Source organism: Vicugna pacos, chromosome 13, assembly GCF_048564905.1.
Source record: "Vicugna pacos chromosome 13, VicPac4, whole genome shotgun sequence".
In the NCBI taxonomy this organism is placed as follows: domain Eukaryota; kingdom Metazoa; phylum Chordata; class Mammalia; order Artiodactyla; family Camelidae; genus Vicugna; species Vicugna pacos.
Window position 1 is genome coordinate 23,926,618 of NC_132999.1, and position 16,836 is coordinate 23,943,453.

Below are 16,836 nucleotides of genomic sequence, written 5' to 3' on the forward strand. Positions count from 1 at the left end.
GTCCTGAAAGATCCTTTAACTCACCCTCAAAATTCAAATTTCATTTTCTAGCACAAGCTAATCCATTTCAAATAAAAACACCTAACCTTAATAGAACCTGCTGAAAGGCAAGAAACCAGTGAGGGGCACCTGCAGCTGGATGCATCTGATGAATGGGTACATTTTAAACTTTTAGGTAAAGTAAAATTTTTCAGTGCTTATACTTAGGGTTGTAACCTAGCTATCCTTTTAATAGAAGAGCTGTTAACAGGAGGCAATTCTACCTACAGTGAGAAAAAGATGGCATCCAAGAGTGTGCATGTATGGGCAGGTTTAATAGAGAACTCTTCCTCTGCTTCTAATGTTCCTGCTCCTAATATTTTAGCTGTCCATTCATCTGCACCCAGGGATTCTCCACATACTGGAATTACAGAGGAAACTTTCTAAAAACACTAGTGTCCTGGTCTAACCCCAAGCCCACTGAATATAAACCTTGGGGGTAAGGCTCATGAACTGGTCACTTTAAAAGCTCCCCAGTTGATTCTAATGGGCAACCATAGTTAAAAACCATGCATTTCAGCAGATTAGAAGGCATAGAGTCCTTGGAACTTAACTAGCATCTAAAATCCCACCCAAATGAGAATTCCTCCCAGCACCCCTCACAGACCATCACCTAACCTTCACGTGAAGCAAGCCAACAAAGGAAGTGCAGACAGCCTCCCCCAGTGGCCTGCTCCGTAGCTGGCAACATCTAGTAACTGAAGAGTGCTTGCTGCTGCCGAACTGAGGTCTGCAGGTTCAGACCCATCCCTGGAGTCTCTGCTCTCTGAAGTGGCCCAGCTGGTAAGTGCCCTGTCCTCTCACACCAGAATACCACCAAATGAGCCAGTGGTCAGCCACTGAGGACAAGGACCACTCAAATTCATCTTTGAAGCGTCAACATTTAATAAGGCAGGGCTTGGCACACAGAGGGTACTAGTAAATGTGGCATAAAAAGAAAAAAAAAAGTGTGTGACCATCACCCCTGTACTCTAATCATTCATCCATTTGCATATTTTTTCAGGACATGGGATTTATAAAAATCAGTTCCATGCATTAGGTCCATAGGAGTAGGTGGGACACAGTCTCTTAAGGAATTCATAATTGGATAGTAGAAACTTCTGAGCATTCAGATGTCAGGTTCCCACTTAATTCTCACAGCAAAGCTACTGTTTCATTATTCCAATTCTTTCAGAGAAGAAACCGAGCTTTAAAGAGGTTAAATGACTCGCTCGAGGTGTCACAGCTCAGTAAGAGCAGAGGAGAGATCTGGGACAGCCTGACTCCAATTCCAGGGTGTTCCAGGGTATCCCAATGTGGCCCAGTGTCCACAGCAGCCAGTTAGGAAAGATGCTGCTACAGCACCATCCACTACCAAGGACTCAGACACAGCCTAGTCTCAAATATGCTTGTAACGCCTGTCTTGGCAACAACTGACTGACAAGGCCTTTAGATGGAGCATGCAATTTCCAGTGTGCCATAGCCTCCGCCATCCCAAATGTCTGCAGTTCATTAAAAGGTTGAGTATCAGTTGAAGTTTATCTCTGCACATATGCTGCTGTTTTTCTCAAGTCATGCCCACTATACTCACTGACATTACCTACCCAACTCAAACAGGCATCTGAGTTTGAAACCTCAGTGCTAGCACTACTGGCTAAAGTACCCCAAAAGGGACACAGCCTCACCCATCAGAAATATCTGATGATGGATGCAAGTGGCACTTACATTTGAAACAGTTCATTATAGTACTCATGACTGCCTGTTAGAACATCATTAAATGGGTATGTCTTTGGTCTGGCTATTGAAAATAGAGACCATTTGTTTCCATACAGTCCTGTCTGTCCTATTCTACTTCCTTTAAATGGACCTACTCACCCCACTCAAATGATTGTGGTACAGGAGCTTCATATGCAAAGCAACTAAAGGCACTCCCTTTCCTGAAACAGCCCCAACCATGTATTGGTTTCAAGGCTACTCCCTCTGAGCTACTGATCCTGTGCCCATCCTATATTAAGCTCTCTACTGTGGTGCCTGTGCATTATGAAGCCAAGTCTCTTCTTCATCCACCTAACCCTCATGTCACCCCACTCCTACCACCTGCTCACCAAGCTTTCAACCTCTGGGAACAAGATTTCTGGCCTCCATGCTCCACCTCTGAATTTCACTGTAAGTGATAACAGACACCTGATCTCCTGCTCCACCTGGGCCCCAGCCAGTCTCCCACCACCAGGGAAAGAGAGAAAAATGGTCCTACCTTCATGGTTTACTGGTAAAGGACGAAACTGCTTATCCAAAACAACCAGAGAACATGTGGCATCAAACCCAAGCCCTCGAATTTGGTTTAAATCGATCCCTTGTACAACTTTCTGTTTTAAAAACAAATAAACAAAAACATAAATTAAAATTTAGGCTTTCAAAAGACTGAAAACAGTTATGCCTAGAAGGAAATGAATGGGAGAATAGAAAAAAGTATTTACAACATAAAACAGATAAAAGTTCAATATCACTAAAATATCAGAAGATCATATACATAATTAATAAGAAAAAAACCAATCTAATTGGAAATTGAGTAAAGGACATGAAAAGTCACTTCATAATCAAAGAGCATATGAAAAGATTCCCAACTCCACTACAATTAAATAAATACAAATAAAAATACTCCAATCTTAGTTTTTCTTATTGGCAAAAATGTAAAAAAATAATAGCATATAGTAGAGGCAAGATAGGGAGAAGTGGACCTTCTTTTACATCATTCTAACAGTGTGATAACCTATTACAGATTTTGGAGAATATTAGTTTAGAAAAGTATTAAAATTAAAAACATGTATAACTTTTGACCCAGCAATCTCACTTGTAGAAACCTATCTTAGTGAATTATTAGCCTGAGTAAGTAAGGTTATATATAAACAAATGCTAACTGCAGCACTGCTTAAGAATATATTTAAAAATTGGAAACCGGAAAGGTACAGCTCAGCAGTAGAGTGTGTGCTTAGCATGCACAAGGTGCTGGGTTCAATCCCCAGCACCTCTACTGAAAAATTAAATAAAATAAAAAATTAATTGAAAAATACGTAAAGAAACCTAATTACCTCCCACCTCAAAAAAGTTAAAATTAAAAAAAAACTGGAAAAAGAAATTTTTTATTAAATAAAGTTAATCTGTAAAATGACATTTTCTACAGCCATCAAAAAGAAGAGAAGCAATTTTGGGGTGTGACAATATGAAGAGGTTGGCAAATCCTCTATAGTAAAATAAAAGTATAAAACTGGACAAAATCCCCAAAAGCAACCATTTGGGGGTTATGGAACTTGACCAAAGCCACATAAACGGAAAAGCATTCCTTCTTGAAAAATTAAAATTGTACTTAAAACATTCCCACAAAACAATAACAACTCTAGGACCAGATGGATTCACTGGGAAATTCTGTGAAACATTCAAGGAGAAACAATACTATTCCTACACAAATATGTTTAGGATATAGTGAAGGAGGGAACATTTTCTAACAAATTTTACATGGTCAGTACTACCCTGATACCAAAAACAAACAAAGACATCAAATGAATAGGACACTATAGACCAATATCTGCCATGAACATAGGTGTAAAATTCCTTAAGAAAACATTAACAAACCAAATATTGCTAAATATAAAACATGCATTATAAACCATGACCAGGTGGGGTTATCCCAGGAAAGCATGGGTGATTTAATATCCATAAGTCAATTAATGTGTAGCACATACTAATAGAATAAAGCACAAACCAAATGATCATCTCAAGAGATGCAAAAAAAGAAAGAAAGAAAAAAACTCAGTAAACTGAGAAAGGAACTTTCACAACATGATAAAGAGCATCTACAAAAACCTATAGCTAACATCATACTTCACAATGAAATAAATGATTCACTTCTATTATAAATGAGAGAATATTCTCTTACATCACTTCTATTCAACCTGTACTAGTGGCTCTAGCCAATGCAATAAGGCAAGAAAAAGAAATTTAAAGCATACAGACTGGAAAGGAAGAAGTTAAAGCATCTTCAAGACAGTCTCATATGTAGAAAATCCTGAGAAATTTATATTAAAAAATGCTACAGATTCTACACACCCCTATTAAAGTACCATCTTTTTTTTAAAGAAAGTAAGAAGTTGCTCCTAACATTTGTATAGAAATGTAAAGGACAGAGAAGAGCCTAAACATTTTTGAAAAGAAAGAACAAAGTTGCAGAACTTATGTTACTTGATTTTAACTTACTATCAAACTATCATTATTAAGTCAGTGTAGAATTGGCATAAGGATAAATTTATATATCAGTGGAACAGAATAGAAATATAAGAAATATACCCAAACACGTATGGTCAATTGATGTTTTTATAAGGTGCCAAGACAATTCAAAGGGGAAAGGATAGTTTCTCTGACAATAGTGCCAGAAAAACTAAATATTCATATGTGAAAAAAAAATAATAACTTAAAAAAAATTTCTTTTTAAATTAAAAAATTTTGTGTATGGTGTGATTTTTACCTCACACCATACACAAAAATTAACTCAAAATGTACCATATCCCTAAATGTAAGTATTAAAAGTATAAAACTTATGAGAGAAAATGTTCATGACATGAGTTCGACAATGATTTATTAAAAAGCAAGACTCATAAAAGAAAAAAATAATAAATTTGACTTCATCAAAATTTTATTCTTTAAAAGAAACTGTAAGAAAATGAAAAGATAAGCTACAGATTGGGAGATACATCTGCACAGATTGGGAGATATATATATATATATATATATATATATATATATATATATATATAAAACAAACATATATAGAATTTATAAAGAACATATAATAAGAGGACAAACAACACAATTACAAAATAGGCAAAGGATTTAAATATACACATCACCAAAGAAGACATATGAATGGACAAACAGCACATGGAAATATGCTCAACATCATTAGTTATAAACGGATGCAAATTAAAATCACAATGAGATACTACTGTATATCTACAAAAACAGCTATAATCAAAAAAGACTGACAATACCAAGCATTCAAAACCTGTAAAGAAAGTAGAACCTTCATAAATTGCTTGTAGAAATGTAAAATACAGCCATTCTGGAAATAAAGCTTGGCAGCTTTTAAACTATAACTTACCATACAACCTAGCAATTTCACTCCTAGAGATCTACCCAAAAAAATGTAAAACATAGGTCAACACAAAAGGACTTGTACATGAATATTCACAGCAGCACTATTCATAATGCCTCAAAACTAGAAACAAATCAAATTTTCATCATGATTAACCAAATAGTGAAACCACGTGTGGTATAACCATACGATGGAACAGTACTCAGCAAGAAAAAGGCACCGACTACTGATATGTGCAACCACATAAATGAACCTTGAAAATATTACGCTAAGTGAAAGAAGTCAGACACAAAAGAATGCATGTTGTATGATTCCACTTGTATGAAATTTCTAAAAAAGAGTACCTATAAAGACAGAAAACAGATAAATAGTTATCTCTGAGTGGGCTGGGGGACTGACTGCAAACAGGCATAAGGGAACTTTTGGGGGTAACAGAAGTGTTCTAAAATTGGGTTAGGGTGGTGATTGCACACAAGTGTAAGTTTAATACAATTACTGAATTATACATTTAAAATGGATGGATTTTATGGTATGTAAATTATACCTCAAGCTGTTAAACGTATTTTAAAAAGGTAAGCTATAAAAGATGAAATGGAAAAATACTCATGATATATTAATAAGGTAAAAAACAAAACAAAAAGAACACACAACAAACTATTAACAGTGGTTGCCTCTGAGAGCAGAACTGGCAGCTGGAGGACATGGGAGATGTTTCACTTCGTTATGTAACTTTTTAAGCTGTAGAATAATAGATATATTGATTAATTCTATTTTTTTAATTTGTTTCTATGGTTTCCTTTTTCAAAAAAGCATAAGTTACCATGATCATACTCATTAACATTCACCACAAACTTAAAACATGACATTGATCTTTTAAATCTCACAAAAGTCAACTCAAAGTGGCCATCACCATTTAAAATGTACAATTCTTTTTTTTCCTGCTTTGGGATGCTGGACATGTCATTTAGGAATCTATTTCTTACCATTTAACATATTCGTCAAACAAGAGCTACACACAAGCATCACAGATTTTCAAAGAAAAGTATTACTTTTTTCATGTAGTAACAATAAATAATAAAATGCTACCATCTGTTGAGCACTTATTGTGTGCCAACTTTACAGACATCATCTTATTTAATCCTGACAAAGCCCTCTAAAGAAACATTTAGTATTTCTATTTCACAAAAAATAAGGGGGAGACTGAGGGCAGCAGGGCAGAGCAGGCAGGCTCTAGAGACCGCGTCACACAGCCGGTCAACGACAGAGCCAGAATTCAGACTCAGAGCCTGGGTTCTTCCGATTCCAGCACACCACCTGCCTCTGTCATCAGAGAAGTTCTTACTGCCCTGAGACCGTGTAGGGAGGGCATGGGTCCCATGGGAAGAACACTGCTGTGACCCACCTGTGACAGCTGGCAATACCTCTGCCCCACAGCACCAGGTGAATGCCCTGTACACCTTTACTACACTGATCCGGGAGGACTTAGAAGGGCATGAAGACCAAACCCAATTCCCTGTCAGGCGGCATGGCCTCATGACAGTGAGTCACATAGGCCTGGTTTCAAATCCTAACTCTGTCACTCTGGCTATGTGACCGAGGGCAAGTTACACAATTCCAGCCATTCCAATCACCCTCTTGTCTTGCTAGATCATGTCCCTGTAGCATTTATAAATATGGCCTCCCTTGCCTGGAATGTCCTTCCAACTTGGCTAGGAAATCTCTGGGCAGTGCCTAAGATCAAGGGTGTTGGGTACAGACTGCTTGAGTTTGAAACCTGGTTCTGCCACTGACTAGTCTTACGATTTTGAGAAGCCAGAAAACCAGTTTCCTTGGTTACACAAAGCTATTACTTAGAGCTACATCTCCTAATGATGTGATGAGAATTCAGCAAAATAAGGTCTGATTTGCCTTCAGTGCACAATAAATAGCAGCCATTATTTGAGTAAATTAGCTGCCTCAACTCTTCCTTGAACTCATGGAGCATCAATCCATCAATCAGTAAGCCTGCCCTAACTCCTACCTTTCACGTGGCTCTACCGGCCTCTGTGTCCCAAGAGCACATGCATGCCTGCCTTGGGCAAGCCTATCTCACACAGGCCTGCAGTTAGTCAAGAGAGGATGGGGAGAGAAAATGTAGAAGACTCAATAAAACTCAATTTCAGAAGGCAGCAATGGAGTAGAAACAAGCATGGGATATGGCAGCAAAAGAGCCACTTTCTAGTTCCAACTCCACCACCTCTGAGTTGGGTAAGCTTTCATTAATCTCATCACATTTCTAAGCCTCAGGTTCCAGAGAGAGAGAGAATTCCCAGGTGACGATCAACAGCGTCAATTGATTTGGAAGTAATTTGGAACTGTTAAAACTTTGTAGGAAATATGAAGGATGGCAAACTCACCCAATGCCTTATCCATTGTGTTCATGGAATCCTTCTTACATATGAAGCATAGCATGCTCTCTGTGTCAGGTAAGCACATATAAAAATGACAGGCAAAAGGAATGGCAATTGAAGACTGGATAAACTCGAATCTTCCTAAGAATTATGGTGGGAGTGACCATTCAGTAGGAGCAAAAAAAAAAAAAATATTCCCTTCAATCTATTTTATGAATCCCCTCTGAAGACCGACAGAGTTTTATATTCTAAACATGACCTTCCAGCCACAAAGGGTCAGCGTCTCCATCTCTAAGTGGAAATCTATCACAAGGAACTAGAAGAATAACTGTGACATGCATTAAAACTGATTTGGTTAGTTAGGTAGCCACTGTCATTTCCCCAGCCTTACATGGAAATGCCTTATGATCAAGCTTATCATGAGTAGGACCCCCCCACCCCCCAACCCCACCCCCATCTAAACCATCTCAGAACGATAGCTGTCAGGGTCACACTACCCAGAAGGTCCCTGGAGCTTGACCTGCTGACCTGAGGATTCATTTTTATACTCTCATTAATGGAAGAAGAAAGTAGTCTAGTAAACTCACCCCAGCAACTTGGCATCAAGGGAATTTTCTCGGCTAGAGAGAAAGCACATTGCTCTGCTAAGGAATTTCCAGAGAAGGAGATTTCGGCAACTTCATTTGGTAACCTGGTCCATGTCTCACAACTGTCAACTTGTAGCTATGGGGCAGCAAACAAATATTTGGGGAAGGGATTGTGCATCGCTTTGTTCTGACTGTGGGAACTGGTTCAATCCTGCATGTGTTTTAAATCAGCAGGCTCTGTGATATTGGGTGGGGAGACAGCGTTCCTTAGAAAACTTCCAAGCTGAGAACTGGAGGGTCAGAGGCATACCTGGTTTTATCTTTAGCTCTATTTGGAGCAAGGGTCAAAGCCTGGGGCCTCACAGAATCCAACTTGCAAGAGAGTTCTGTATGGCTGGTATTGTATTCTTTTAAATCTTGATTTGAATGTCTTTGTCAGCTTTGGGGGTATGCATGAGGTTATGAAATCCCCAGTTCCCTCAGGCCCATCACTCCCTGTTGCCTACACAATTCAATTACTCACTCATTCAATCAGTCAGCAAATATAATCAAGCCTCTTCTAAGGTCAGGCTGTGCACTCTTTTGGGTATTTGGAAACAATGGAAAGCAAAATTATTTTTTTTTAATTCCTTTCTCTTTTGGAGGTTAAATTGTAGGGATAGACAATAGCTAATAAACCAAATAAATTATATAGTGTACATATATTATATTAGATAGTGATGTCAGGGGGATAAGGAATGTTGGAGGGGGTGGGAGCTGTTGAGAAGGTGAGACTTGAGGAAACACTTGAAGGACCTGAGGAGCTGACCTTGTAGAAATCTTGTAGGAAGAAATGTTTCAAGCAGGAGAATAGCCGGTGCAAAGGCCCTGAGGTGGGAATAACAATGAGGCTAATACAGCTTGCATGGGGCGTGTGTTATCTGCAAGGCCCCTGGAAGCATTCAATTTTATAAAATCTATTCTAGTGACTAGTAAAATGAAAAGATCTGACCCTGGTCCCTTACCTACACAGCATCCAAACTTAGGTGTGTTGTCCCTTGAAGATAAGGTAGGGAAATAGAGGCCAAACACTGCCATTTATGTCAGTGACACCAACATTCTTCCAAGAACAGAAACTCTGAAACTGCCTCTACCTCCTTCCTCTGCACTGTCACCAAGTCCTGCTAGATCTTCCTTCCAAAGTCTGTCTTGTGCCTCCTATTAATTCCTCTGCCAACATTCCAATCCAGCTATTCATTATCAAAGAGGTAAAATTAAGCACCTACATGTGCCACCAGAGGACACATGCCAAACAAGACAGACATAGTCCCAGGCCTCCCAGACCTTACAGTTCAAAGAAATCTCAGCCTCCAGAACTTCAGCAGAAGAATGAAACTGCCTCCTAACTGGCATCCTTGAATTTAGTTTCTGTTCCTCCAAGCCAGCCTGAATCTGTAGCTGGCCAGTCTGAAACTCAGGATGATTCTAGAAGAGGTCCCTGCTGGCCACAGAACCAGCCTTCCCAGCTATGGCCCCATCACCAACTCCAGTCTCCCTTCTTCCTCCTGCTGGAAACCACCTGCTCCAGCCAGGACCGACTCCTTAACTTTCCTGTCTCAGCACTTCTGTCCACAGTATTCTTCCTGAATGTCCTCTCAGTGTTCTCAAGACTCACTTTTAGCCCTACCACCTTCCTCAAGCTTTCTCCATTGACTGGAAGTAGGGAGGTCCCAATGTCTTGACTCACTCATTCTTTTTACACTTCCTGAGTCTATTATATGTTAGGACCTGGGTGAGCAAACTATAGCTCCTATCCTCCTGAAATATAAAATCTAGTAGAAAAGATAGCTATTGATCCAAAAAATTAATTATTTTATTACCTATTTTATTTCATTTATTTCGTTATTTGATTATACAACGATTTTACTATTTGCTATTAATCAAAAAGTGAATGACTCACAATCCATGTGACAGTCTATGAAGAAAAAGTACAAGAGACTATGAAAACGCTTAGTAAGTAAAATAGGACTTAGTTCAGAGGTAATATTGGGTGAGAAAAGGCTTCTTCCTTGAAGAACTGACTTATGAACAAAGATTCAGTGCAGTGCTATCCAATGGGACTTTCTGCAAGGATGGAAGTGTTCTACGTCCCTGCTGTCCAATACAGCAGCCACCAGGCACACATGGTATCTACTGAGCACTTGAAACACAGCCACTGCAACTGAGGAACCAAATTTTAAACTGTACTTACTTTTAATTAATTACATTTAAATGGCCACGTGTGGCTAATGACTGCAATATTGGACAGTGTGGATTGAAGGATGAATAGAAGTATGTTGGCCAAAGGCAGAGTGTGCAGGAAGGAAGAGGTGTGTAAAAGCCCTGAGGCCAGAGGGAGCACTGCACATTTGAGGACATGACAGGAGGAGAATGTTAGTGGAAGGCAGAGCTGAGAGGAGCATCTTGAGATGAGCCAGGAAAGCAGGAGGAAACCAAACTACGCAGGGCCTGCAGGATTCTGCAGGGGCCTGTTAAGGATTCTGAGTTCTATCCAAATCGTAGTGTGATGCTATAAAAGAGTTGTAAGCAAGAGTGACATGATCAGGTTAGCACTAAAATATATCTATCAGTCCAGGTCCAAGAAGGAGAACAAACTGCAGAGGGGAAGGGCACATATGAGATCAGTTACGTTCTAAGGTTAATTTGGACAAAAGATGAAGGCATGTCATGTTAGGGATGGAGGGCATGCAGAGATCTGACCTGAATTCAGGGTCACCACCCACTTCCTGGGTGACTTAGGAAAAGTCATTTAACTCTCTGAATCTCAGTTTTTCTTTTCAACTGTAACATGGGAAGAACCACCCCTTCCCTACCCACCTTGTATGACAATCAAATGAGTATGAATGCACTTTGTAAACCATATGGGTTCTATGAATATAAAAGGTTAACATGATTGTTCAAATCCACATGGGCCACTCCCTCTTCTCCTCCTGAACTCTCCAATCATTATACATAGAGCTAACACAACTTAGAACAAAATGGTACTTCGTTGGCTTCATGGTGTTGGCTTTTTCCATGAAACTCAACTATTACATCCTGAGGGGCAGAGAATTTGTAGAATTCTTTTATATGCACTCCAGTGCTTAGCAAAGAGCACAGCACACAGTAATTGCTCAATAAATATTTGCAGACTAAATGACACTGGACAAATACCTGCTGGCTGAATAAGATCTCCAGCTTATCATCTTCTTCCTAATGGAAGTTGTTACTGTACAGTAACTTGCAAAATTCTTGCCTTACTGAGGTGATTGAGATCTGGGGCTCCAGAAAGGTATATAAGCCCTTAAAATCAGGGACAATGTATAGCTCGAGGACTCGTGTATTTCCATAGAACTTTTAGGATGTGTGAGTACCAACCTAATAGAGACCTGACAATTTTAGGGACAGTGGTGAGTAGAACAGAGAAGAGCATATGAAGCTATCTCACTAGGGGTCTAGTCCTATATTTAATACTAGTTAGTTTCAGAGCCTCAGTAGCCTCATGTGTCAAACAAGAAGTAAGGCAGTCTATCTCACAGAGTTATTATGGCACTTGAACAAGATGAGGGATGTAAGAATGTTGTTTGTTTTTAGCTCTAAGTAGTATTAATTCAAAGGTGGGGAGGGTATAGCTCAGTGGTAGAGTGCATGCCTAACATGCACGAGGTCCTGGGTTCCATCCCCACTACTGCATGAAAGAAATGAATAAATCAATTAATTAATCAATCAATTAATAAAGCTATTTACCCCTCCCAAAACACCAAAACAAACAAACAAAAATATTAACCATTTATTCAGCACCAAATTGGTGCCAGACAATGTGTTAGATGCTAGGGATACAGGGATGATGCTCTTCAAGAGCGTGGCTCATGGTTTAAACAAGTCACTAATTAAAATCCAACCTGGTAAGCACCAGACAATGACACAGGTGACAATGTGGGCTCTGGGGCAGCAGAGAGGGGCTTCTTACCCTCTCTCCTCTGAGGTTGTCCAGGGACAGAAGGACTGTCAGAGGTCATCAAAGAAGGCTCCCAGAGGAAAGTCATGCTTAAGCTTATCTTAAAAGGTACTGAGGAGTTGGGCAGGTAAATAAGATGAGAGAAGAGCATTTCAGATAATGAAAACAACAGACATTTCATTTATTCATGTACTCAATATTACATGAATTGGGCATATTATAAGTGAGGAGCTCTAAGGAAACACAGATAAACAAGATATGACTCCTACTTAGGCATCACACAATTTCTGTATGAGCAGACAGCCAGGTAAAGGCACTTATAATTCAGAATGGTTAGCAGAACATCAGGATAAGCTCAAAGTTCTCCATATAGTGGCAATTAAAAAAAAAATTTCAGGTAGCTTAATACAGTTTCCAAGCAGGGGACAGGTGGAGTGAGATGTGGAGAGAAGAGGAGAAGGACTAGAGGTAAAGCATGAGGGGGCAGCAGCTGCACAACCCCTGACTTCAGGTGGTTACTTAACCTCTTCATAGCCCATTTCTTTCAGCTCTAAAACAGCGTGAATAATAACCACATCAAGAGGTTGTTGTGCAGATAAAATGAAGTGGTGGGTATAAGTGTTCAGTACAGCACCAGGGACATAGTTAGTGCCCAAGAATATTAACTGCCAGCAGCAGCAGCAGCAGCAGCATAATATTATTATTATTACTATTATTGTTGTTGTTGTTATTACTGTTATTGTCATTGATGTTTTTATTAACTTGACTAAGGGGAAACTATATCAGGCAATGTCAGCAACTTAGGGAAAGGAAGAACTATAACTGCTCTCAAGCTCTTGACTTTCTGAAGTGCTTGAGAAAGACACACTAGGTCAGGATGTATTTTCTGTCACTCTCCACCCCTGATCACTGTTTCTCAACATCATACATAGAAAGAACTCCCACCAGAATGGAAGTGAATACTCAGTGCCTCTGCTACTGAGTTTGACTCTTCATCAAAGAGTATTTTATCTTAGAAATTCATTCTCCTCCATATCCCACTCATTTCTGTTGTTGGCATCATCACTGCCATAGGAATAACAGTGCTTACACATTTCCAGGCACTGTTATGACGTTTTATGTGCATTAACTCATTTACTCCTCACCAGAAGCCAATGCAGATAGGCAGTTGTCATTCTCAATTTACAGATAAGGAAACTCAGGCCAAGATGACAAACTAATAAATGTTGGAACTGGGATGTCAATCCAGGCAGTCTGGCTCCAGAATCTGCGCTCTCTGGTATGTTACCTCTTTAATATAAAAAAGCTTCCGTCCTTAAACCCTCCTGCACTGTTGGTGGGAATGTAGTTTGGTGTAGCCATTAGGGAAAACAGTACGGAGATTCCTTAAAAAACTAAAAATAGATTTACCCTATGATCCAGCAATCCCAATCCTGAAGGCAACTCTAATTTGAAAAAATACATGCACCCCAATGTTCATAGCAGCACTATTTATAATAGTCAATACACAGAAGTAACTTCAATGTCCATCCGCAGATGAGTAGATAAAGATGTGGTATTATATATATAATATATATATGTATATATAATGGAATACTACTCAGTCTTAAAAAGGAATAAAACAATGCCATTTGCAGCAACATGGATGGACTGGAGATCATCATACTAAGTGAAGTAAGCCAAAAAGAGAATAGTACCATATCACTTATATGTGAAATGTAAAAAAAGACACAAATGAAATTATTTACAAAACAGACAGACTCACAGACATAGAAAACAAACATGGTTACCAAGGGGGAAAAGAGGGGTAGAGGGATAAGTTCAGGAGAAGTAAGTTGGGATTTGCAGATACAAACTACTATACATAAAATAGATAAACAACAAGGTCCCACTGTATAACACAGGAAACTATATTGAATACCCTATAAGAGCCTATAATGAAAAAGAATATGGAAAAGAATATATATATGTATGTATAACTGAATCACTATGCTATACACCAGAAATGAACACAATATTATAAATCAACAATTCTTCAACAAAAAAAATAAAATAAAATGCTTCCCTCCTTCAACCTCACACACAAATGAGCTGTGAGCAGATGTGTCATGCTTATCCTATGGTTTCTGATATGTGGCCACAGGGCCAGATCCCATGTGAGGGGAACAGCCTAAGACCCAATAGTTTTATCCAGCTTTGCTACAGAGAGACAGCCTTACTAAGAACAAATGCCCAGAGCACTCACGTGGTTAATAGGGCCCAAACAGATGACAAGGTGGCTGCCATCAGGAGATGATTAAAATTCTAACATTAAGCCAAGCTGGATTTCAAGTAGACCTGCTTTTAAAGTAGCTTTTCATTAGGGGAATTCTATTTTCTTCTTGACAATTTCCTTAACAGCAAGAAAGGCTGTATGTTGAAAGAACAAAGGAGACCCAAGGGCGGAGAGTAGAAGGTTCGCACCAAGGCAGGGGCTGGGACAGCAGACGGAGGAGGAAAATTAAACAAGCAGAAGAGTAGATGTGCCCCCCTTTTATTCCTACATAATGCCCCAGTGCTGCCCACCCCCACCTCCTCTCTCTGCCTTCTTCTCTGGGGGCACTAACAGCAGCCCAGAGTTCATGAAACTTTAAACAGACTGATCAATATGGACAGAATGGTGAATTGTCCATCTGCAAATTACCAAGCCCTTCATGAATATTTAAGGAACTAAACTAGGAATAGGGAGAAGAGAGAACCCAGGACTTTGTTTTTCCCTCTGGAAAAAAGGACAAATGCACCTTTGTCGTTCCTGATCACCGGGATATAAAACCAGTCAAGAGAAACTACAAGGGAACAATCTGGGTCCAGCATCACTTCTTCCCCCAAGCAAGCAAGCTGGCCGCAAACCAAGGCCACTCAAGACAAACATGTACCTGGCACAATTCAGAGATGCTCTAGTCTTGCCTGACCTCCTTCCTTTCTCAAAACCAACCATGTTCTCATGCCACCATGACTTTGCATATGCTGCTCCCTCTGGACAAAATGAGGTTCCCCTCGTTTGCCCACTTGGAAGCCAGGACAGTCCAGTGACTAAGGGTGCAGCCCTGGAGTCAGACTGCTTAGGTTCCAGTCCTGCCTTTCCTAGTTACTAATGGTATGAACTTGGGTAAGTTAGCTAATCTTTCTGTGCTTCTGTTTCCTCTTCAATAAAATGAGGGTAGTAATAGTGCTACCTTTATAGGGTCATGGTGAGGATTCTACTGCATGATGCATGTAAACATGTTTCACACAGCACTAGGGACACGAGAAGGCACCAACCAAATCTTCTGTGTGTATGTTCTGCATCTTCCATCCTGTCTACCCCAAGCCCCTCAGAGTCAGCCCTTTCCTCAGCTCCAGCCATAGTCACTTCACCCCCCAACACCTATTACATCATATTTCAGCTGTCTGTCAGTCTCTGCCACTAGACCGTGAGCTCCTAAAAGGCAAAGCCTGTGCCTAAAGTTACCCCTTTGCTGGCCCTGGGACCAGATGGACACACAGCACACACTCAGCAGGTGGGAGCAAGGGAGTACGTGTGAGGAGAGAACGCCAGAGGTGCGGCCATACCTTTGTGACGACACAGCACGCAGCCCAGATGTCCTCGGAAGACTGCTCATGGTGGTTGAACTGGGGCTCCCACTGGTTGATGGGCTGCTCTGCAAAAGCCACAAGGGTGCCTCTCTGGTCCACCAGGGCCGCCCGGACACTGCCTGTCCCCACGTCCACACCAACATAGTAGCTCTCTGGTTTCTGATCTCCACTGGGCACTGCCATCGCTCCACCTGTGGGGATCAAGGGCAAAACCATATGAAGACCAAATGGGTCCAAAGTCAAGCATGAGACGTCCTGAAAGTGAAAATCAAATGGGTGCAGCTAACGAACTGGTGGCCATGGAGTATTTACTCATCCAACAAAATGTTGAGTGCTATGTGGTAACAGGCACAGAGCTCAGCAGTGAGTGGACAGATAGGCATGGCCTCAGGCATGGAGTTTCTGTTCTTGGAAGGGAGTCAGATGGTAAGCATTTACAAACTGCATAATTATTCAAGCAAAGTCGTGAATATCAGATGAAAAGTGCTAGAAGGATAAATAAAGGGTTGCAAGAATCTGGAGGCGATAGGCATTTACTCTCATTGAATTTGAATCAAAACAAGGACAGTGCCCATGGTACTGAAAAAGGAACCTTGTCTACCCAGTCAGCTATCCATGCAAAAAAACAATCTACTTAGTACCTGTCATGTGCCAACAAGCACTGTAAAAAGTACACACATACCTCTACTCCTCACTATGACTCTACACAGTAAGTCTATTTTTTTCTTCCAGTTTCATTGAGATATATTTGACACATGGCACCGTATAAGTCTAAGGTATACAACATAATGATTCGACTTACATATATTAAGAAATGATTATCACAATAAGTTTAGCGAATATCCATCATCTTATATAGATATAAAAGTAAATAGAAAAAAATTTTGATGAGAACAGTTAGAATTTATTCTAATAACATACATACATAACATATAGCAGTGTTAATGATATTTACCATGTTGTAAATTACATCCCTAGTACTTACTTATCTATAACTATAACTTTGTACCTTTTGACTGCCTTCATCTGATTCCCCCCTCCTCTTGAAGGTGAATAAATTTAAATATCTATTATACAAATGACTAAGATGAGACTCCGAGAGAC

General features: G+C 39.9%; 1 protein-coding gene across 8 annotated transcripts in view; it reads right to left on the reverse strand.

Annotated features, from left to right (window-relative positions):
- Nucleotides 1-16,836, reverse strand: part of FGGY (FGGY carbohydrate kinase domain containing) — a 389,879-nt gene that overhangs the window by 355,988 nt on the left and 17,055 nt on the right. For all 8 annotated transcript variants that reach the window (XR_012079073.1, XR_012079071.1, XR_012079072.1 and 5 more), the window contains exons 2-3: nt 15,709-15,923; nt 2,273-2,384 (exon numbers count right to left, since the gene is read on the reverse strand). Coding sequence is in view for 5 of the 8 variants with exons in the window: in XM_072974345.1 (XP_072830446.1) it covers nt 2,273-2,384; nt 15,709-15,923 (327 nt within the window). In the remaining 3 variants the exon portion in view is untranslated. The remainder of the gene's footprint in view (nt 1-2,272; nt 2,385-15,708; nt 15,924-16,836) is intronic.